Source organism: Balaenoptera acutorostrata, chromosome 8 (assembly GCF_949987535.1).
Source record: "Balaenoptera acutorostrata chromosome 8, mBalAcu1.1, whole genome shotgun sequence".
NCBI classification, from domain to species: domain Eukaryota; kingdom Metazoa; phylum Chordata; class Mammalia; order Artiodactyla; family Balaenopteridae; genus Balaenoptera; species Balaenoptera acutorostrata.
Window position 1 is genome coordinate 7096158 of NC_080071.1, and position 23520 is coordinate 7119677.

General features: G+C 37.7%; 1 protein-coding gene across 11 annotated transcripts in view; it reads right to left on the reverse strand.

Moving 5' to 3' along the window:
- The window catches only part of GTDC1 (glycosyltransferase like domain containing 1), a 424521-nt gene that overhangs the window by 24449 nt on the left and 376552 nt on the right, over window positions 1-23520 (reverse strand). For 6 of the 11 annotated variants that reach the window (XR_009009061.1, XR_009009062.1, XM_057551460.1 and 3 more), the window contains exons 11-12: window positions 21356-21426; window positions 20561-20652 (exon numbers count right to left, since the gene is read on the reverse strand). Coding sequence is in view for 7 of the 11 variants with exons in the window: in XM_057551460.1 (XP_057407443.1) it covers window positions 20561-20652; window positions 21356-21426 (163 nt within the window). In the remaining 4 variants the exon portion in view is untranslated. The other 5 variants (XR_009009059.1, XR_009009060.1, XM_057551462.1 and 2 more) reach the window with 3 other exon arrangements.

Here is a 23520-nt window from a genome sequence, read left to right on the forward strand (position 1 = left end):
AAGTGTCTACAACATCAACAAATTAGCTGGTTTTTCCCAAGATCTCCTGTATTATGGGTTTCCTTGTTTCTTAGTATTCATTCTTGGGGGCTTCCATTTCTCCTAATCATCTTCGGTCCTTATTTCCTGCTTCCATAACATTCTACGTCTTTATTTTAAATCATGCCTTCTGCAATGTCACTCTTGTCTGCCTTGTCTATGCCTCCATTCCCCAAACGTGGAAATAAATCAAGCCAGTTTTGTGTCTCAGATTTTCAGTGGAGTTTTGGGGTTACAGATGGAGATTACATTGGAGTATAAGCTGAGAACTGAGTGTAATATACCCATCTAATAAAAAAAAATTAATAATCAACTATATCCCACCTTGGGGAATTTGTTGCTGGATATGTTAAGTTCTAGCTAATGTCTCTCCATCCTATGACTATTTTCTTTTCCTCTCTACCAGGTTTTTTTTTCAATTTCCCCAAATTCCTTTAATTTCATAAACAGAATATTTCTCCATCTTGTACTCAAAATCAACCTTGTGGCCTACGCATGCATAGCCAAGAACTCATTAAAGAGCTCTGTCAATGGATTTCTATCCTTTAAAACACAAAGCATTGGGATAGCTTGGAATTAGTTTTTTCTTTATATGATACAAATTTTAGGATGCGCTTCTCTCTTTACTAACCTCTGCAAGCAGAAGAGGGGGCAACTGAAAGATTTATTCTTCCCCATTTCACAGAAAAACCTGTGGGGATTGTTTTGTTTTTTCTCTTCCTTTCTTTTTCTTCTTCCCCATCCCCCTCTGCTTCTGCTCTTTCTTTTCCTTCTTCTCTCCACCCAATACAAAGGCAGTGATTGTAATAGATTCTTAACGCCCATAATTTAAATAAAGAACAAAGTATGAAGTCCAGTCTGAAGGAAAGGGGGAAACCGGGCACCGTGTGATATGGCTTCTAATCCCAACTCTGCAATGTACTAGCAGTACTATTTTGAGTTGCTTCTGAAGTCTGGGATTAAAGCTATGGTTTACCTATATCAGAAGGGTATTAGCAAGACTAAATTAGATGATGGATGAAAAAGTACATCCTCAACTATCAAGGACGACCCAAATGTAAGAGAACGAATACCAGATAGTGAATTCCATCGCTGAAGGTCCATGAGAACGAAGCTGCTGTCTGTGATAAAAGGCAGGAATTCAATCAAAGAGAAAAGAACCCTGGGACTGAGACTTTGGGGTGCCAAGGTCAGAGCGGGGCCAATAACAAGACTTGACTTGAGATGCAGTGCTACTAGAATCCTTCTATTTCTCTTGCAGAGGCAGCTTTGATCTCTGAGGTTGCTGCAGGTCCAAACTTAAGAAATCTCACTCTGCTCTTTCTCCTTTAAGGCTGAAGGAGCAAAGAGTTAATTACCTTGTTATATTTGTCTCTCTTCCAAATTTTCCTCATGGGCTTTTTTTCTTAATTAGCCATCATATGAAACTAGAAGAATATTTATTATTTACTGTGTGTATTAAATTTTATGTCTTTTCTTTTTAATTCTTAAAATGGATAAATTTACTACTTTTCATATTTCTCTCCTAAAAAAAGCAATGTTTTTATTTGTTGTTGTTATTGTTGCTTTTATTGTTTAGTTGTAGTCCTCATTTGACTTTTCTTTGGGTCAGTAATTCTTCATAAAAAACAAAATGAGAAAACCTTCTGGTGTGTTTTAGATTAATTGGAAGAAGCAAATAGTTTCCCCATACATTTTCTTATTCTTAATGCTTTTCTTTTTATCATTTACCCAATTTATATATGATACCTAGAAATGCCCACTGAGTATTGGTTAAATTATATGGCTTAACTTCAAGGCTCTGTAGTAACTTATTAAAGTATATTTTATAAAGTGATTTTGGTCGTCAAGATAGCATGACTATACAACGACTTATGTGCATATGTGGCTTGTTGCCATGGTACTAAGTCAGCTCCAAAGGAAACATGAAATGCACACCTACATGCCAATTTCAATCTCAATTATATGTCTACTGCAATTTATTAGACTTCGGGATTCCAAAGGGTTTATACATTTAAAGACTTGCTTAACTGGTTTAGCATTTAACTGCTAGCCAAGGTACTCGGAAGGAAAGCATGTCTGAATAATTCCTCTATTTAAAATCTTCTTTATTTTTACCCTGACAGTAGGTAACATATAACAATGCATTATACATAGTCTTATTTTGTGTATGTATGGCTTACTTCTATATCATAAATGCTTTAAAAGCAGAGAATGTCTCTACTCCTCCTTCTCCACCTCCTAGTGAGGATACGGGTATCTAATATAAGTTTCTCTTAAAAATGTTAGGCTTGACGGAATTCCCTGGCAGTTCAATGGTTAGGACTCTGTGTTCTCACTGCCGAGGGCCTGGGTTCAGCCAAAAAAAAAAGTTGGGCTTGAATGGAAAAACTGGTGCACAAGTATCAATCAAGGTTCACTTAAGAGTTTCCCATGGCTGTTTAATATCTCAATGCAACAATCTAGGTTTTATTTGGAAATGATGATGATTTTAATATGTCTTATGCCAGTCAAAGAAATTTTGAAAGCTTTGTTTGATAGGCTTCTTTTATCCCAGTTACATCTTTTGCTTCTCTCATCTCCCTTCCCCTCCACCTTCTCCAATTTCTTTCTGCTGTATCCCTCACATTTCTTTCTGTTTTGTACTCTCTCTTCTACTCTCTACACTTCAGTAATTACTTAGGAAAAAAAAAGGGTCTGGCATTTTCCTATTGTAACTCAAAGGAAACCAAGCCTGAGCATATCTCTATAACATAAAGACCCAGTGGGTTCATTTTATGGGGAAAAAAATCAGACCAGAAAGGAAAAAAATCCAGATTTAAAAAATGTTACAATTAGATTTTTTAAAAAGTATATATAGTTCAGCTTGTTTACTTGGAAAAGGGACTCAATGTTCTTAATTATGTGTAAGTAAATAATCTAGGTTGATAGAATTTTAGAGGAAGCTGCTAAAACTAAAATGTTTGAGAAAACAGATATTGCTTAATGGACAAAGAAGCCGCTGTACACAGCGCCCGTTGAAAAAACTGAGAAGTAAAGGACCCATAACAACCACCAGTGACTGGGAGAGTGTTTTGATATTTCTGCGGGTATTGTCTATCAAAGCATTTCAAGGCGTAGCTTTCTACTGATTCCACCTTGCTAAAAATCAATCTAGGAACTATCATTTGCTTATCAATGTTTTTTATCACATTTTCCAAACCTTTTTCAGGACATGAGAGTTTTTAGTTCCTCCTTCTTGAGAAAGAGACCCCCTGATGGGAGACCCTAAAGCCACCACTGGACTTCGACACTATGTCTGCCCTAAATTGAAGGCCCTGTTGCCGAATTTCTCCAGTTTGCAAAGCAAGGAATTTCGCACTAAACTTGAGTTTGTAACTTAAAAATAAAATCCCAAACCTGCTCATCTATTGCAAGTAAATGTACTCCCTTTGTTTCATGGTATGCATTTAGATGCATTTGAAATAAAAGGTAAGTTAAATCAGAAATCTTGGGGACAAGCATGTACTATTTTAAAACAGAGAATGTCAAATGTTGTTTTTCAACCCAGTACCAAAGGGTATTTCACAGGTAATTTCTCAGAGCTGATGCTAGCTAATTATTAGCTATCATATCCTGCCTCCCATTCTAAGTGACTATCTCCTGGCAGAAAGACACAGCTAGGAGTGTTTTGTTTCATTTGTCCTTGGAGTTTTTATCAACATCAAGAAGGTAGACTGAGCCAAAGTTAGAAGAATTCTGGAGCTAAGCAAAAAGCGACACATTTAACAGCCCCCATTAATTGGGGTTGTTACATGATTAATTTGAGAAAAACAGAAGAGACCGATTTCTTTACAACTCACAGTTGGATGCAACGCACTAAAAGTAATCCTGTAAATTACATTTTAAATCTTCAACATATTCCGAGCAGATAAATTAGTGGCATGATTGACCAAACTCCTTTTAAAAGTACACATATTACGATGCATCATAGTTATAAACAGATGGTATTTGGCCTCCTTCCTATTCTCAACATTTGGAATTTCTAAACTATGTGAATTAAACAATAATATTTTATAAACATACAAGGGATTTTGCTCACTGCTTTGTTAACATAGAAATTATACAATGCTGACATTTATTTAAATTTTAAAAAGTAAACAACAGTGTGCATTGAAATAAAGCAAACTAAAATCAACACAGAGAAGTATGCTCTCTGTGCATATTACCTACAACGGCACTGGCCTTTCTAAGGGAAGACATAATGGGTTGAAGAACAAATGGTAGCTTAGATGAGTCTAATCCTTTGTACTCCAAAGGCTCATTTAACACCTCTCTGTAAACAACGGATATTTATACCATAATTGGCTATTTGACCATCATTGTTCATTTACTGTATAACCTGCTATTATGGAGTTAAAAGAAGTTCCCCTTCATTGGCTCATCAGCTCTCATAGTAGTGAAAGTGTACTCGCAGTTTTGAAAACACGTCCACAAACGGGAATCATTCTGACACTTCTACTCAGAATGAGAAACATTATCATTATATCAATAAGTATGTATTTTTTTCTTTGGGGGATATTATTGCCAGAAAGAAAAGGATATGTATCAGATCTTAAGGTCATTTACTGAGATTCCTTTCTAAAATTACAGTTTTAACCCTTTGGCCACATTTTGGAAGGGAGACACATCTGCTGAGTTGATGTACAAAATAGAAGGCACTCGGTTTTCAAACACTATTCTCAGATTTGCAAAGTTGTCCTGGGATGAATAAATAATGAATCAGATATTTCAATCCGTTTTATGGTTTTTGAAAGCCCTGATTATCATTGTTTAGAGACATTCTCTTCTCAGTGCACTTCCCAAGTGTTCTTGTTCTAGCTTCCAAGGCTGGGCTTAGGTAGGCCACCTTCCCCTACCTCGGTTTACTCCTGGACTGCTCTTCTCACATTTTAAACAAACAATCAACCAACCTCTACGTTCAGGTCTACAGTTTGAGGACCATTTCAAACCAGAGGGGGTAAAATCTTGAGTGATAGATGCCAGCGATGGTCACCAACACTCCAGGCTAAGGTTTCTTATATTTGGTCACTGGAGTGCACCACTTTAGCCTACAATCTCTATTGGTGGGAAAGAGAGGAAAGTATGCTACAACTTAGATGGACAGAAAAGGAAAGGGCTCTGCTGAAACCAAGAACAAAAGGCATTTTTCTCTTAAACATACAGTTTTAAATGTGTATATGCAAATAAATACCTCATGATAAATAGTAATACTAGCAGGAAGGAGGCCCTTTTAAAAACACAGATGCCTCAAAATGAGATTAAACGTTTTCCCACGTTTTTTTGGAAATCAGTGTGGCGCTTCTAAATATTCTCCTACCCAAACACTGCTTAACCTCTGTCCCCCAGCCTCTTTGCGCCTCCTAAACAAACAATTGGTGGTCAGGAGGAGAAACAGTTTGCAATCCAAAACACAGGTATGAGGTGAAAAGAAAGGCGACCTGAGGGCTGGCAGTGGGGTTGAAATCACAAGTCTGAATATATGAGAGATTCGAAGAGGAGTATTTTAAAATTAATAGCCAGAATCCCTGCCTGGAGAGTTCCCGAGCCCATCCCTACTCCCATCTCTGTTTTTGCTTAAGTTACATTTTTTAAAAAGGACAGCGGGGAGAGAAATCATTCTTTTTGCTTCATCTCCGTCGGATTCTCTCACTGAGGTATGAGACTGGCCGACTCAAGGAACCAAGTACAATAAAATAGACGAACAGAGAAGAGTTCTGCCCGCCAGGGCTACGCCGCCTTCCCGGAGGTGCGGAGGGGGACCAGTCAAGCCCGGCGCGAGGGAGCCAGGGTAGCACTGGGCCATCCGCCACGTGTGCGTGTGTCAGCATGTGAGTGTCGGTGCGCGCGTGCCGGGGTGCGTGCCCGCGTGTGTGCGTGACAGTGTGCGCGTGTCGGGCTGTGCGCGCGCCGGCGTACGCGTGCCGGCACGGCTTTGCCCGGGAGTCCGAGCGAGTTGTGAGCGCGAGCGCGGCGGTCGCCCGGGGCTCGCTCGGCCCCGCCGCCTGGGACGCGCCCCGCGGCCTCGGGGCTCCTCTGGCTCTCGGTTCTGGGCTCAAGCGCCGCCGAGGGGGCTCGGTGTGGATTCCGTGACCTCGACGTGCCCCTGCGTCCCGTTTTCTCTCGCCGGGAGAGGTGTACAACTACCTCCACGCGCTTTGGCCGGGATCGAGCGGGGCATTGAGGGCGAGCGCTGCCGCGGACCGGAGCTCGGGCACATCGGCCCCGGGGAGAGGGCGCGCGGCGAGCGCCCGCAGGCCCTGGACCCGCCGGACCCTCGGCCAGCCCTTCGCGTTCTCGGAGGCTCCGGCGCCGCTGCCCCGACGCTCGGGGCTCGGGGCTCGGGGCGGGCGCCGGGGCGCGCGCTTTCGGGCAGGCGAGCGCTTCTTCTGGCCAAGGCCCCCGCGCCCCGCCGCCGGCCCTCTGCCAGCGGCCCAGTCGGGCCACCCGAGCCCCCAGCCTGCGGCGCGGGGCCAAACCCGACCGAAGGCGGAAGACTTGAGAGGCAGGGAGGCAAGGAGCAAGAGGTAGCCAGCCCCAGACAAGGAATCCTTAATTACAGATTAAAGGCAAGCGAAACCGTGCACCACATTTTCCATGTGTCAGCTGATGGCAGCGACAAAGGGAAACACAGAATGCTGGGGGGAAAAAGGCCTTTTCTCGTCCCCCCCTCCTTTTATTAACAGTGGAAATGTAAAATACATTTGGTAGTGACTCTGGGTAGGTGGTGCCTTGGGCCAAATCGCAGCTGCTCGCTCCTCGCCGAGTAGGACAGTTTGATGATGCACCCAGAAGTCTGGGGAACCTCTTACAAAAAAAAAAAAAAAAAAAGGACTATAAATACTCCGAGTAGATTTTGCTTCCTAAAAACTTCATTACTTACACATTTTTAAGTTTTAATATTTGGTGCTTATAGTGTTGCAATTCATTATCTTCAGTGAGCTACCTCGCGCACGCGCGCACGCACACACACTCGCACATTTTGTTTTGCAATTTGCAATTTTGTAGATTCCTTTTTTTTCTGGCCTGATATCACAGCATTAGAAATACAGAGGAAAAGCCAAGCCGACTGAAAGCCAGGGAACATAGCTGCAAGCACCAGAGAGCACAAGGTCCCTCATGGTTCTGGGCTCTGGAGGAAAAAGGAGAGATGTATGCGTTTATGCCCTTTCTCTTAATTCATTATGATCACAAAACAATTTCCACCGTGTCCCTGGGACTTAAGACGCCAGTTCAACTCCATGACGTCCTAAATTCTTCACAGGGGGTAGAAAAGTGTTCAGAAGCCGAAGTCCACTCTGTGACCATCACAAACCTCTAGTTCTGTACCCTCAATTTCTAACACAAATTAGAGACATGACCTTTGAGGGTCACCCTGAGGCACCAGGCATTGCACTTTTCTGTGTTTTCTTCCTCTTGCTGCTGGGTCAGCTTGAGAAATAGAGGAATTTGGCTCTTTGTTAGTAGTGTGTTTACTGATACAATTGATGCAGCAGGTTGGAGGCAACAAGACCACCTTGCTTAGTCATTTTACCACCCTTTCTCTTTGTAGATATTTTCCTGTCTTTTATTTGTAACTTCTCCAGCAGTGCCATTTTCCCCACAGCATTTAAAAAAAATTCGAAGTGCTGTTCCATGTGCTTCCAGTTAACTGATTTGCCCACACCCCAAATAATGCTATTTGCATTCAAGATTGATAGCTGCATATCAGTAATTCTTAAATACATCCTGATCCATATTTTCAGTTTAAATGATTCTTACGTTATTGGCCAGACAAATGCCTGAACGAGTAAGTTTGTGGACTGGTTACCAGCCAGATGACAGCAGCATTACACTCAGGGAACACAGTTAAAATTTCTGCTCTAGTCTCTTCCACTGCAGAAGGCAGAGAGCCTTACTTATTTGCCACCTTCCCCAGATGTGGTAGTAGATGAGCAGATTAATAAATTGCTATAAATCACACTAAGTTGCAAGCCCTCCCCCCTTCTGGTACATGTTTAGGAAAATCTTTTAAAATCTCCCTCAGCATCTAGTCTGATTTAGCCACACCCACTCCACATTTTGACTTTCTCCTTCAGTAAAATAAAGGTGAAAGAGCAAATTAGGAGTTTTTCTTTCCCTATAGCTTTCCAGTGTTTTGAAAGGATCATCCTGCTGTCGTTTTAGGCCAGTTTTGTTAGTTCGTGTTTTTACCACCCACCAAAGAACAGCACAGCATTGAGTTTATATTAATAAATGATGTTCATGAGTAGGTTTCTAAATGCCAGAGTTATGATTTATTTTTTTTAAATGGGTGGAGAAAGGAGAGCGGCAATAAAACTAGCCCCTAAGTCACTCAAAATCCTTGGCTTCACACATCTATGTGGTTATTAATTTTTTTTTTTTTTTTTTGGTCTTTTAAGTTTTGTCTACATTTCCTTTAAGTTCTGCTATTATGGACTAAATATTTTTTGACCATTTACCTGTGTCCATAGCTTCAAACCCTATGTTTATTATAGTTAGATTTATGAAAAGCATTACATGTTCCCCTTTTCTACTTTCTAAGTGTTTATAATTGTCCCTATGTATCCCCCACCCCCGTTAAGAATTTCACAATAAAATCCTGTACCAAATAAATTAAACTCTGCAACTTCAGACACCCCAGGAAGAAGACATTAATCCACTTAGTAGAATACCCAGACCTACCCCTCTCAATTTCAGCTCTTCTCAATGTAACATTTAGGAACGCAGCTGGTTCCTTAGATTCTCCTCCCTCCCTTTCATTCTGAATCATATTGGCCTCGTTTAACCTTCATTTCCTTTCCTACCCCCCGCATTTGTCCACGTACTTTTCTTTGTCCACGTACTTTTCTTTGACCACGTTTGTCTCTCTTTCTTTCTTTTTGCTGCCAGGACGGAAAGCAATAAATATAGTTTTCTAAGACCTTAATACTTTCTGTTAAAATCCCAGTCTCCCTCCCCATTCCACTATTAATGCTTTGTACAATTTTTATGCATCCTTCGGTTGTGAAGTTACTGCTCTGTATTTTTCTGATTGATCATTAAGTTGTGCTGGCTTTTGAGAACTGCCTCCATAATCCTGAAGCAAAGCCTTTTTACTTGGCGTGCTCTTTGCCTTTGGAATGCCTTTCCTGGCAAGGCCAGGCGTTTTGGTTTGACTATGATTCTTAAGTTACAATTCAAGGCTAATTTGTTCAGTTAGGTTTCTACTCTAAGCAGCTCTGTTTCTCACTGTTAAGTGCTCCATGAGGCTGCTTAGTTGAAGGGTGTGCTGTAAGCTCAAGATGTAATATATTTATATTGTACTTGATTATCAGTTTTCAAAAACAGCTGCATGCTTTGATATCTGTGTAAGGAAATATCAGAAGATAATATACCATTGGTATTTATTACTCTATAATTAAGGGTGTGTCAGTGTTTCCCTTTTTAAAAAAACCCCTATTTTCAGAAATTCATATCTCAGGCATAAATTTCCCTATGAATTACAGTCTAATACCATATTAGAAGTATCTCCTTTTTAAGTTATCCCTCCCCTTCCTTTTCTTTCTAGGGAAATAAGTTTCAGGATGTAATTTCTGGGTTACTATCTGGGATGAGAGGAAGCAGGCCCTATGTTGCACAGTTAAAGGTGCTTCTGCCACCGATGCCACCTGCTCCCTCTGCCCTAGGCCCCTTGCACCGGGCGAGATCATGGGGGCTGCCTTTTGGATAAAGGGCCAGCCTTCTATCTATTTGATAGACAACTTCTCCTTGTATGATGCAAAAGGCAATAAAGAAGACTCAGCCGTTCAGAAACATCACAGGTACTGCAAAGTCTGAGATTTTAGGACCAGGAATCAATCCTTTTGCATTCCTCTTCTCATGGTTACTTAGACTACAAGTGCAGCCAGGCCAGGAGGAACATGAAATAAATCTACAGTCAGGTACTAGCAACATCTTCATCTATATTTCTTCCGATAGTATCCTGAGAAGCAGGAGAAGGAAGGAAGGGGGAAAAGATGGACAGCCAGATATGTTCCTCTTCCCCTCCTTTAAGGGTTGGTCTTGACCAGTTGAATTGACCGCAACCTCCTGAAAGAGGCTGAGTTCTAGACCCGCCTCTACCACCATGGGACCCAGAGCAACTCAACCTCACCTCAGCCCTCAGTTTCCCCACAGCTAAAATGGGGTCGTTACAAAATAAATGCTTACCAGCAGGGCCAGGAAAGTTATGTGATGTATAAGTCCACCAGGGTGTAAGACCACAGGGAGTGGCAGGGGCCTGGGATGGATGTAGAGACCCAAAGACTCCCTATAGGCATAATAATGGTCATAATAAAAACACTTAATGGTGGGATGAATTGGGAGATTGGGATTGACATATATACACTAATATGTATAAAATAGATAACTAATAAGAACCTGCTGTATAAAAATAAATAAATAAAATTTAAAAAACATTAAAAAAATAAAAACACTTAAAATATCGGCAACACCACAGGGCCTTTCGTTCGCCTTCTATAACCAACTGCGTGGGCCACACCCTGCTGCCCTTTGCACTCTCCTACCTGGTGAGGGGAGAAATAGTAGGGAACCAGGGGTTCCCAGTGAGTTACAAACACTGAACTTTGTGCTTCCTGAAAGACAGGTAGGTGACAATGACACTATCCCATGCAGGGAAAGACTTATACAAAACGTCCTTCTGTTTCTATAAGGCAGTCTGGCTCTTAAATAAGCCTTAATACGATGCCTTAATTTTCTCACTTGTGAAATGATGACAAAACATTACATTTTCAAATATAAAGGACTTCAAATTCTTGAGGAAAGTGTTACAAAAGTATTTCTAGTAGAAATCACATCTTCTAGCACTCCATCTTAGGTCTGCTATTTAAATGCAGTAACTGATAGGACAGTAAACATTTTAGATTATCTCTCAGGAAACATCAATTCTTTGTATCAGTTTATAGGAACAACAATGAACCTGTCCTAGGGTTGAAAGTCATTACCACAGAGATATGGGAGAGAATAAGGAATCACTAAGGTGGTGATAAGTGATGGGAGGACCCCTGAAGGTACTGACCCCAAATTCCAATTTAGGGAAATGGGCCAGAGGATGAGTGGGGATCCTGAAGTCATACGTAACTCACATGCAGCTAGGGCATCCTAAAGATACTAGGAGGACTCCTTTCATGGCAATGAAAGTCTTGTGTCTTAAAGAGGAAAGGGGACAGGTAACAGTACAGGAAGTGGGCAGAGCGGTTAGCAGCTCAGACAGCTCTGTGCCCTACCACAGAGCTCTGAATTTTTCAAGATAAAAAAAGACCAGCTGATATAACAACTTCCTACACCTTCCTCTCTTTACTCTTCAAAAGGGAGTTTATTGAGCTATAGTTTTCCATCTTATATTTATAACGCCACAGGCATTAGTTAGAAATGGTGATCATCAGCCCCAGGAAAAAGGAACCCACAGACAGTCAAGTTTAACTTTCTTCCTAGGTATGGTTTGTTTCAGGGTCAAGGTTAAGTCCTTGGCTCCAGGTAAGCAGAGGAAACTCTTCTCACGCAAAACTGGTGGTTAGGGCAGTTTCTTTCACTGTCTGGAGGAAAATGGTTTTCTGACTCCATCAATAGTTTAGAGTCGAGAAATGTTAAGAATGGTGCGGTAGCAAAGTATTTAGAGCTCTTATATTATACATGGTAACCAAAGTATCTAGAGCTCCTATCAAAAGGTATATCCAATAATAACATTTAAGACATGTAAAAAGTCATAAAGGGTAGAAATAAGCCTTTGTGTGCTATGACCCAGCTTAAGATTAACTGTACAGTAAGCACGCCTCTCCCAGTTACATGTCAGGTCTTCCCACCATCACTCCTCTGACTTAATCATTATTGTAAATTTGGTGTTAATTCCCAAGTTTTTTGTTATACTTTAATCACATATGTACATGTCTTTGAGCATCATGTAGAATTGTTGCATATTTTTAAACTTTCCCAATTACATCTTAATGAATAATTTTGAAGGGAGGGCACATTATTGAAGCATCAGTTGTCCTGTATCTGAATTCAAGTGCTAAAATGAAACATGTTCTCCAGCTTTCCACTGAAACAGAAAGGCACTCAGGGTGATACTTGTCAATAGTCAATAGAAGAATATGAATATGTCTCATAGACTATGTCAACATTAAAAGACAGCATGGACTGTCATTTGAAAACTGATTCTATCACCCACAGAAAGTATCTTGAGACTTAAATGAAAATTTTTTTGCGGCTCATAGTATTTCTGGGTAGCAGATGCTTTCTCAAAAACAGATTTTACTTTTAAAAATATCAAATATAATTAACACCTTCAACATAAAATGAAATCTTTGCTTCCAGATGCATTTCAAGGTGTTGAAATGAATTTGTGCAGTCCTCTATGGCTGAGTTTCCACTGACTTACTGATTGTGCTGCCATCTTTATGTGGCATGTCTGAAGAACTGAGAGCTAGAGCAGGGCATGTAAACTCAACCGTATTTGAAGGATGCTTGTTAAACCAGGAGCATTTGGGGAGAGGTCTTTTGACCTATTCCTGATTAACCTGGTATAAATGAGTAAGTTAAGAACTAGATGCTCTTCTATTTATTATAGAAACACCTAGCCAGAAACACAGATTGGGTAAATTCAGGACAAGCATTCTGGACATTGTATCAAGGTTGATAATGGGCAGACTTTTAAAGACATTTAAGATTAAAATTGGTTTAATGATTAATTTAAAAAGAATAAAAGGAACAGAATTGAATGCTCAAAAAAAAAAAATTTTTTTTTTCAACAACCATACTAAAACTAAGAAATAATGGGACTGTTTGCTCTCTTTAGTGAAAAGTAAGGGAAACAGGAAATAAAGAGTCAACTTGTACCGTTGATTATCCTCTGACTTCAACAAAATATGGGATAACTTACTTAATAACCCTCCATGCCACCATGTCATGGCTGTTGAGAAGCATACATGCACATACATACACAGATACAGTTATCTTGTCAAATGTTAAGAATTACACATTTACAAAACTTTTTATTGCTTATTTGTACTAATACCAAATCCGACAGCATAGTTTTAAGAAGTGACCACTTCAATGTAAATTTTTATTCCAGAAGTAATGCTGGGCACAGCTAAAGACAAAATTTGATTTGAGTTTATGGGTGTAGAAAAAAAAATCTCCATACACAGGTAACTTGCAATATTTTGTTTGCCAAAATCAGGCAAATATTTAAATGTTTTGGATGCACTATCTGAACAGTAATTTAGTGAGAAAAACATATATGGATAGTTGTGCATATAATATCTTGTTCACTATAGAATGTGAGCTCATTATTTGCAGGATAGTAAAACATAGTAAACTAAGCACTGTTTCTTGGCCGTGAGCATATAATATTATTTTGAGAGACATCATCTATGACATGGCACCTTTCTGACCGAAGCAACTCTTTAGATGATAAACCCTGCTCAGGAGAATAGTCTAAGAACCTCTTAGGCATATTTATATCTTAACTTTTGCACTCAAAAGGAGCATAACTGATAGATTCCGAGTTCCACAGTCTCAGACCAGAAGGGACTTCTCAAATAATTCCCGAGCTCTTTTTTTATGGGTTGGGGGTAATTTGTTCAGTGCCTTCTCAGAAGGGGGAGGAGGACTCAAAGCTAGTGCTGTGATGTCCATCACATATATGGCTCTCACTGTGTGCAAAGACAGAGCTTGTTGTTTCTGCTTCTTACTCTCCCTGCTTTTAAATTCCCTGACCTCATGGGCCTTGAACTGCTGCTTTCTCTGATCTGCCAGTCTGCCTCTATCCAGAGGGCTCTCTCTGGCCCCCTGACCTTGATCTATGTCCTGCTTACGCTTTTGCTACCTGTGCAATGGGCCCGACTAGACTTTTGAACCAGTGCCCGCTCTATCTTGGATGCCTGCAAGATCACTCAACCCTTCTAAAAGCCAGAGAGCCAGGCTTGGCCCTTGTCTATCCCCCTCTCCCTGGCTGCTCCTCACTGTACAGCTTATAGAAGTTATTCATTTCAAAAGCTAGGAAAGTTACAATTTACCTGCCAGTAAACAGAAGATGGTTTATCAACAGACTCTACCTTAATGACTACAAATGTTTACCTCCTGCTTTCCAGAATGCAAAGAAAATCTTGGAAATGTCATAATATCTTACCAACATTTGCAAAACAGATCCTTGTTCATCCAGAAAAGAAACAATTGTATTCGTTGTCTCTGACACAAGGAGAGTGTTCAGCGAGAAACATACAGATAGATGTACACACTTACACTGAAATGAGATATGTTAATTAAAAATTGCAGTGGGCACTTTATTAAAAATTTATTTTACAATCTAGCCATTCAAAACATCTTGACATCAACAAATAGAGCAGCTTGACTATTGGAATCATAAGTGATTTATCTTGAAAAGATTATATTTGTAGCTGGATGCAAATACTTTTGATGGATATTTATATCAAAATTACTGGTTTTGTTAGAAGTATTTTAATTCCTCTATTTTTATCCCTGGAAAAAAATTAAAACAAGTATCTCAGTGTTCATTTTATGGCTGAGATGGCCCCACTTAGTGTATTTCCCATGTTTGTCTGAATTACAGCTGTTTATCCTGCAACTTTCTTTAAGATAAATTAAATGCAAATGTAACTCTGTGAATCATGGGAATACCTGCCAGACCCCTTATTAATACCTTCACCTAAAAACCCCTGTGCCAGGGAGTCATTAATTTGCTAAAAGAACAGTGCTAAAGCAGCCCTTTGCCCACAAACATTTCTGAGATGGCTGCCCAATTAGTTGGGAGCATTCTGGTCCTCCTTTCAGACCCTGTGGCCCTTTGAGGACACAAGAAGGCTCCGATGATAACCTGGCAACCTAGGTAGAAACCCAGCCAAGTGAGAGTGTTTGAAGCTGTAGCTTGGCTGCCATCGTGTCGGCAAAAAGAAAGAATTCAGGCACCATGTCATCCAGTACAAAGGATAAAAACGGATTCAACCGGAAATTCAATGTGGCACCACATATGGGATACATGAGTGCGGTTATACAACAGGCCACATATTTTTTTTGAGCAGTCTCCTCCATGTGATGCCGAGGACATGTGTAACCATCATAACGTCTCTAGGAATCTGTATTTAATTTGAGTTGGGGTGGTGGCAGGGATTGGAGATCTGAAGCTGCCACAGGTTTGTGGCAGATGGCTCTGTGTCAGCTATGACAAGCAGCCAGGCTCAGCTTCCTCTGCAGATTTTCTTTTCTCTCTGATCAGGTAAATATGGGCACACTCTGGAAAGTTCTACAGATTCTGCCTTAGGCTGCAAGTTTGTGACTTAGCCCCATCTGTCACAAATCTTCCCTAGGTTCTGCTGTAAGCAGAGACCTGAATTTACCGTGTAGGGCTGCCCAAGAAAAAGGAGCTATTTCACCCTGTAAGGGGGAGGGAGAGAAGAGAAAGCAATGAGGAAGCATTAACGACCCGAAAGACTAAAGCATGCTGAAAATTCATATTGCAAATTTGCATAATTTACATCAATTAGACTTCAAAAAGCCACCAAGTAAATGGTTCTCGAGTTTCATCACCTCAGGAAGTCCCAGTTTCTGATTGGTTTAAAGTGTAACTGTATTTCCAATCATTGGGGAAAGCTGCCTACCCCCTTCTTTTTTGCAAATGGGTACATTCGACTGCACACATATTTCCTGGTTTATGTTATGGATGACAGCTATTAGAAGTTTATCATCCAACTTTTAACTTTTATAAACATAAGATACACAACACTCTTAATACATGTTTTTGCGGATGTGAATTTTACTTTTAAGTGGTGAAGGCACAAGAGAAATGCCATTACTGTTACATGGAATTTATAAAGCACTTCAAGTTTACAAACGGGTTTATATTCATTATTTCATTATAGCAGGGCCTCAGGGGGAAAATGCTATTAAGAATTAAGAAAAAAAGAATTCTTCCAAGTTTACAGATGAATCATATAGAGGCCAAGAAGTTCACCTACAGCCAGGCTACAAATTAGTAGCAGAGAAAAAGAAGCAGCCAAAACCTCGAACTGATCTTAATCACCCCGAGTATATCTATTGTGCTAAAGAGTTTTTGCTTTTATTTTACTTAAACAAATCAAGGAAAAACCAAGCCAAAACAAAATCAAGGAAAGACGTGAAGAAAGAGAGAGGGAAGAGTAGTGGGGAGGGAGGGAGAGAGATCGAGACTGAGAATTTGCTTTAAATTGTGCTGGTGCAAATGAGAGATTTTAGAAGTTCTAAAAACATCACGAGCTTTTAAGTGTTCATTTTTAAGGAAAAAGTAATGACTTTGGAGGCGTGTTAATACTAGTGAGTACCACCTTATTCACATCTAGAGTAGAAACTCAAATTAAAAGGGGGCTATAAAGTGACCAGTCTCTTGAAGGAACCTTAAAGTGGCTTGGCTGTGGTTCGGGGAGATATAGCCTGATATAATTAAGACAAAACCACAAATGGCTTTTCTGGGCACTGAGTCTGAATTATAAGCTTAATCATTGTTTGGAATCACTTTTAGGCAGAAATCTGAAAATTGCCCTCTCTTCCAAATAACAGCAGGTTATAAAGGTTTCTGGAATGTTGAAAAACTTGAAGAGGAGAAGAAAATAAAAATCAGCTGCTATCATCTGAAAAAACTTAAGAAACTACAGTTTACCCTCGTAAAGCAAAGGAAGAATGGCATCTCTTTTTTTTTTCCCACACAGAATCTCTCTCAATTTGTAAATAAAACTAAATGAAAAATAGGGTGGGAATGAAAATCTATTCTGTTAGTCTGGGCGGTATATATTTTATACAACTGCCCCACTGGTACTCTTGTGCTATTTTCAATACCGGTAACAAGGGGGTGAACATAAATTTTCTTCTAAAGCATTTTAAAATATAATGATCAAAGTTTCTCTAAAAGCATAAAGTACTGATCTCAAATAATTGTTGGGAACTTTCAGGAAGTAAATTCCCATAGTCAAAATGAGCCAAAAATTACAACTTCCCGGTATTAGACTTACTTCGGTTGTAAAAGGAAGCCTGATGTTACTGTAAGAAGTTAATCCTTGGCTGATTACTTTATGATTACTCCTCGAATCTTGTGTTCAACTTTGGTTTAGGAGTCATCAAAGAGCTCCCTATTCCAGATGAAGTGAAACCTACTTTATCTCTGTGGCAAGTGTTTGGCTAATAGGTCTAACCTACTTAGAAAAGGACGCGTCCTGAAAGTGCAAGAAAGCTGCAGTCAACGGTTGAGCCTAGTGGCAAACTTTTTAAGAAATGGTTTTAGATTTTTAAAAATTCAGAACATTGTTTTTAAAATAATTAAGAAACAATTTCTGCATGTATTTCTTTAAATATTTTAAGAAAAATGTGTGTGTGTGCATGCGTGTGTGTGTGTGTGAGAGAGAGACAGAGCAAGAGAGAGGGAGAGAGAAAGGGAACACACTTGCACGCACGTGAGGAATTTAAACATTTCAAGTCTGAAACCATTTCAGGTGAGAAGTCATGGGCACAGAGTTCTGTAGTAGAAAGAGTCACTTTAAGAAAAAAAAAGTATCAAATTCTGTTTCTGCTTTTCAGTTACTAGCATTCTGTTTCAAATCCTGCTTCAAGTTATAGCCTCCAAACTCTCACTCATATTGAAAGTATAATGTCTCATGTGAGAAGAGAGCCAAGTGTTAGTAGCCTTATTCTAGTCATTAAATTTCTAAGTGTGAATCCATATGAAAAATCCTATCCTAAAGTGAACTCTACATGATAAGTAGTTGAGATGATTTTAAAATGTAAACTTTTAACAACAGAAAAAGAGAGTAAGGTGTAAAAATGTAAAAGGAGCAAATTAAAGAATTCAGTGACATTCTATCCTTTTAGATCTTAGAAGCATATGTTTTTAAAAGCAAAACAGCACTGTCCAAGGGAACAAATCTAAAAAAACCCCCCAACACTCTCTTTATAGTATACACAAAAGTCTCTTCCATTGCATAAGAGAAGTAGGCAAAAAGCTGCCTTGGGGGAAATAATTCTCTGGTATTTAGTGAGGGCAAATGTTACCTGATATGTGTATATTTATAAAACATAGGTAAAAAAATAGTGTAACTTATTATATCTTAATTATAAAGTTTAGCAGGCATTCTTTTTCTGTTTTACCTCTAAATCTTATTACAACAACCCAACTAGATCTGTGGTCCTTCCTGTGATTTTTACCAGTTTGTCCTAACAATTGCATTATAAAGCTCTTGATTATCTCTATTTCTTGGACTAATTTATTAATTTTTTAGATTCATTTTTGGATATAATGTCATCAAAATCTATGAATGAGGACATATATTAAAGTGTATAATAGATTTATAAGAAAAAAAAATCCATGGTAAAAAGTATGTAATACGAATTATATATATAAATTCTTATAAATGCTTATGCATGAAACACTAATTTATAAAACTTTGAGCTGGACCATTTTAGGATGCGTGAACTAAAAATATATGTAAACCACAGTAACATGAAAAAACATTTAATGTATAGGCTATCTTTTAAGCTATAGGAGGAACAATTTGGTATATTAACAGCATACCACTAAGCTGACATTCTTTCAAAGTTTTTCCAGAAGTTGTTGGTAAAATAAATAATTATAGCTATGTTACGGCAATAGCTGTATTAAAATATTTCAACTGGAGATCTGTTTTTTATTGTAACTAAAAGCAACCTGTTGCAGTAATTTTTGAAATGGTTAAGGATTTGCAGATGCAAAATAACAGGGATAATAAGGCCTACCTGGAAGCCAAATTAAAAACGGATAAATTTTGATGGTGGAAATACAATTATAAATGCTTCACCATTTTCATCACAAGGTAAAAACATTCCTCCCTGCCCCTTTTTTTGTACCGATATGTGGTGATGGGTGATAACTAAAACTTGCGGTGGTAACCATTTCACGATACATGTCTGTCATTACGCTGCACACCTTAAACTTATACAGTGCAGTATGTGAATTATATCTCAATAAAACTGAAAAAAAATATTGCCCAAAAACTCACCAGGAGGAAAAAAAAATCAATAATTCAATGGTAAACTCATTGAAAATAGCTTTGTGTCATGTGTAGAAAATGAATCCATTTGTATTAATACATATTATTCTATTTCTTCACTTTCATAATCTGCACATTTTGATAGTCTGTCACGTGGGAAACTACTAAATTAATATTTTACACAAACAAGACCACGACTGAACTTTCAAAATTAGGAAATCTGGATGTAAACCTTGGAAGTCTGTTTTCTCTTTGAAGCTTCCCATGTATATGATACAATCGTATTGACTGAAGGAGTAATACTGAAGCCTGGAACTGTTCAGTCAGCATTTTAAACTATTATGAGCTACCTTCTGAACCATTGCCAAGTTAATAGACAATGAAAGATAATGAGCTTGAAATTGGGTGTTAAATTGCATTTTTGGTTCTCTCCCTTTTTCTTGAAGTTTAACTGTTTCCTGCAGAAACAGAGTCACGTTTTGATGTATCACTATGTAAATATGTATTTTAGGCCATGACAAGGGAAAGGAGAGAAAAAAGGCAGCAAACTGTATTTCATGTAGGAAGGTTATATATTAAACAGGAAAATTAAAATATGCTGGATTATAAAACTGCTAGATTGTAAACTATACTGGATTTATGTAAAATGAAGTTGCTACATTCAAAGAATATAAAAAGGTATATTACTCATGGCCTAGAGCCACCTTCAAAACTCATAAAGCAGATTTATCCCAGTTCAATTACTTAGACTTTTAGTAGGGTCTCTTTGTGTTGTTAGTTCAACAATGTAAAATTCTTGATTCAAACAAGGGAAAAGAGATAATGAATGAGGGAACTGAATGATGATGCTATTTAAACTCTTTTCCTTTTGCCTTTGTCATTCAGAGAGGATACTGACAGTCTAATTCTAAACAAACTGAGGGTTTTTATGTAATTTTACTAAACTGGACAAAGGAAACATTTGATTCTTCGAAAATCATCTTTAAAGTAGTTAAAAAAATGAACACCAAACTTCATGAATGTCATTCACCTGAATTTTTGAGGACTGAAGATTTCATTCTGATGGGAAGAAAGGCTTATCCTCATTAGTATAATTGTAGAATCTTTCCTTTACTTCCTTTTAAACTAATGAGTTACATTAATCCAGGTTCATTTTTATAAGCCTCTTGGGGCTAAATGTAAAGGACAGTCATCTTAGAAAACAATAAATTAAAAAAAAAGCATGTACCGTGCATTAAGTGCACGTATTTCATAAGGCCTAGGTTAATACAACTAGCATCCAGTTTAATTAATCCTTGTTAGTGTAACAACTAATATCCCTCCCTAGCATGTTTCTTTTAAACATTAGTATGTTAATTAAATGTTTTTTTTTTAAAGATTTTTCTTTGTACTTCAATATGGCATTTATACCACGTAAATCTCTTCTCAATAACTACCTTATAGAGATGTTTTCTTACAATATCTGGTCTCTTGCAGAAATTCTGGAGCCTTTTTGAAAGCTGTTCAGGTGTAGAATACAGATATTCAGCTGCAGGAAAAACAGATACATTTTTAATGAAACAAAAACCTCAAAGCACACACTTGATATTAGTCACTTTACTAATTAAAAATGCATATTGCTCTGTGCCGCCTCGTGTTTTACATTATTTAAGCATGATTTTATAAGGTTACCTCAGCTCACAAGGATGTTTAATGCTAAATAAGACTGTGTAGTTGTGCTGTTTAGACATCTCCTTTGGGTGATTAAAATACATTATTCTAATGTAACACAATGCATATGTGATATATTTAGTGATGAGAATTTTTTCAAAGAACTAGTATGACAGCCGTATGTACCCTGTACAACAGTTGCATATTATTAACTAGTCAATTGTTGAAATAATTTGGTGTGACTTTCAGTCCTCAATTTTTCTCTGTGTATATCATTAAAAAAAAATCTGTAAGCAATTGCAGCAACACTGACCTGCTTATAAAAATCCATCATTATGGGATGTGTATGCTAACAATGAAGAATGCTATTTGAAAACTTGCTTTTTTGTTATCTTAAAAGAACAGATGGTAAATATAAGCTTACTCTAATGTATTAAAACACATAAAATTTTCCTTAACACTAACATGTTGACTTGCCAAATAAACAATTGCTCCTGCCTAAGTTTATTTTCAAACTTTCTAATTTAGCATGAATCATGTATTAAATCTCAACAAAGACGAAAGTACATTAAAGCAGCTACCTGGAAATATTTCGGGATAAACCAAATCTTTGGGACAGAGTGGGTAACAACCACAATACACAGCTTCCAACCTAAAGAAATTTTAGAAAGAGGATAAAAATATATTAAAAAGACATTACCATCAGAGCCAGAAAGTGGTTTTGTTTGTCTAAGTTAACAGTATGAGCCCAGAGTTAACTGGGATGAAGAACATGGTCGGCAGTACAATCCTAAAAGCCAAAGTTGCTCTTTTAAAAGATTTTATTAATCATATATGAATTTCATAGAACAGAACCAACAGCATATGTTTTGTTCACTGAATTAATCAAAGCGCAGCTCTGCATTTTTTTTTTTTTTTGTTTTTAAAATACTGTTTAACACATTTTATAATCAGCAGATAAACACATGTAACAACATGGTAAAGTATGGACAGCTTTTCTTAATAATGCTGCAAAGCCCCAGAATGTTCATTTTCCAAAATGTTTAAATAAAATAGCAAATACTTTAACACTGTAGCTGTAGAAATCATCGAGGCACTTTTAAAAGCATCAGAAAAAAATTTACAATCTGTTATGATGGGGCATTTTCATTTTAAGCTAAAGCTTCAGAATAGTTACTTATTAGGCAGGATGTAGAACTATTCCCCCCTTTTATTGAAAAACTCTCATGAAGATTACCTTAATGAATATTTTGCTTTCTTGACTCAAAATTCAGCTCATTTTCCATTTTATCCAAAAAGAATACTGTTATTATTAAACAAAGAAACAAGAAAGTTTCACTTTGTGAGAGGATTTCCCCAAGGACCACCTACCTATAGGAAGTTTTTCTTCATGTCATAGCGGTAAGGGTTAAGTACAAGAAAGGTATTGCCTCTTGATGGCTGTGTTAGCCCTGCATAATGGCTATTGATCTGACATATAATAAACCTTAAAGATACCACTGTAATTTCTGTTGGCTAGGAATTATGCAGTGAAATTCAAAACACTCTTTAAAATATGTTTATTTTATGAGAAACTTTGAATTGCATCCAAAATGTTGACCAAAGGCAGAATTTTATTTTGAACTGCAGATTTTTTTCAACCCAAGAATAGTTTGAAGTTATGTCAATGTTTACCTTGTTTATTTACAGCGACAAAGTACATGCAATTTAAGCTGTTTTTAAGTGGGTGATGTTTTCCCTATTTTATAACTGAAATTAGTTTAAATGAAAAGTATTTACTTTGAGCTGCAAAGTTTGGAAAAATACTGAGTTCAAAGTTTTGCTTGAGAACTGCTAGCAGTTACAAGATAACACAGTGGAAAGGCACAGGATCTAGTTACCAATGATTAATTTCAAAATCCAAACTAATATCTAATATTCTTTTTTACATAAATAGGGTATGTGTAGAAATTCTTATCATAAGCACAGCTATAAAACTGTACTGTGACTGCATTATAAAACATTCACAAAAGTTTTGAGCACATAAACTGGGGATATTCTTTATGAACAAAAAGAAAATATGCACTTTATCTGAAGACACTCAGTTTTAAAATGCTTTGCCAATCGAAAAGCAAATACATATGAACATTCTCTTATAATTATATAAAATCAAAAGAGTGAAGTCACAGGCATTTCAGAAAGTGCACGTTATCTGCTTTTTAATAATGGATTTGAATTAGAGTGTTCTGTTCCCCGAAAGAAAATTGCAGGCCAAGTTACATTTTGAGTCATCGTATGAGCATGTACTCTGCCATTTCCAAAAAAACCTCTGCTAATTAAAATACAGTGAGGGAGCAATGGCATTATTTGATTTAGGAAGAAAAAAAATTTACAAATTTGGATTCCAACTTTTATTTGTAAATTATCTTCTTCGTGGTTATATTTCTAATTCATCAAGAAAAAAAACAATCACCATTTTTGGTTATAATTTTGACCTCTAAAATACTAAACCTTATTATACACATTATTTATATCAAGACTGTGTTTTAAGATATATTAAATTTGCCACACTATTTTAAAAGAAATTTATAAAATTCCTTCTAAGTTTCTCATATTTTGTTATTTTGAAGAAAATTATCATCTCATGACAATAATACAATTATTCATCATTTCAATTCTTATGCACTACCAGTTAAATAATAAATAGGGTTCCAATTGATCTATTGTTAAAATGACTAGCAAATGACCTTTTTATTCCAATTAACAA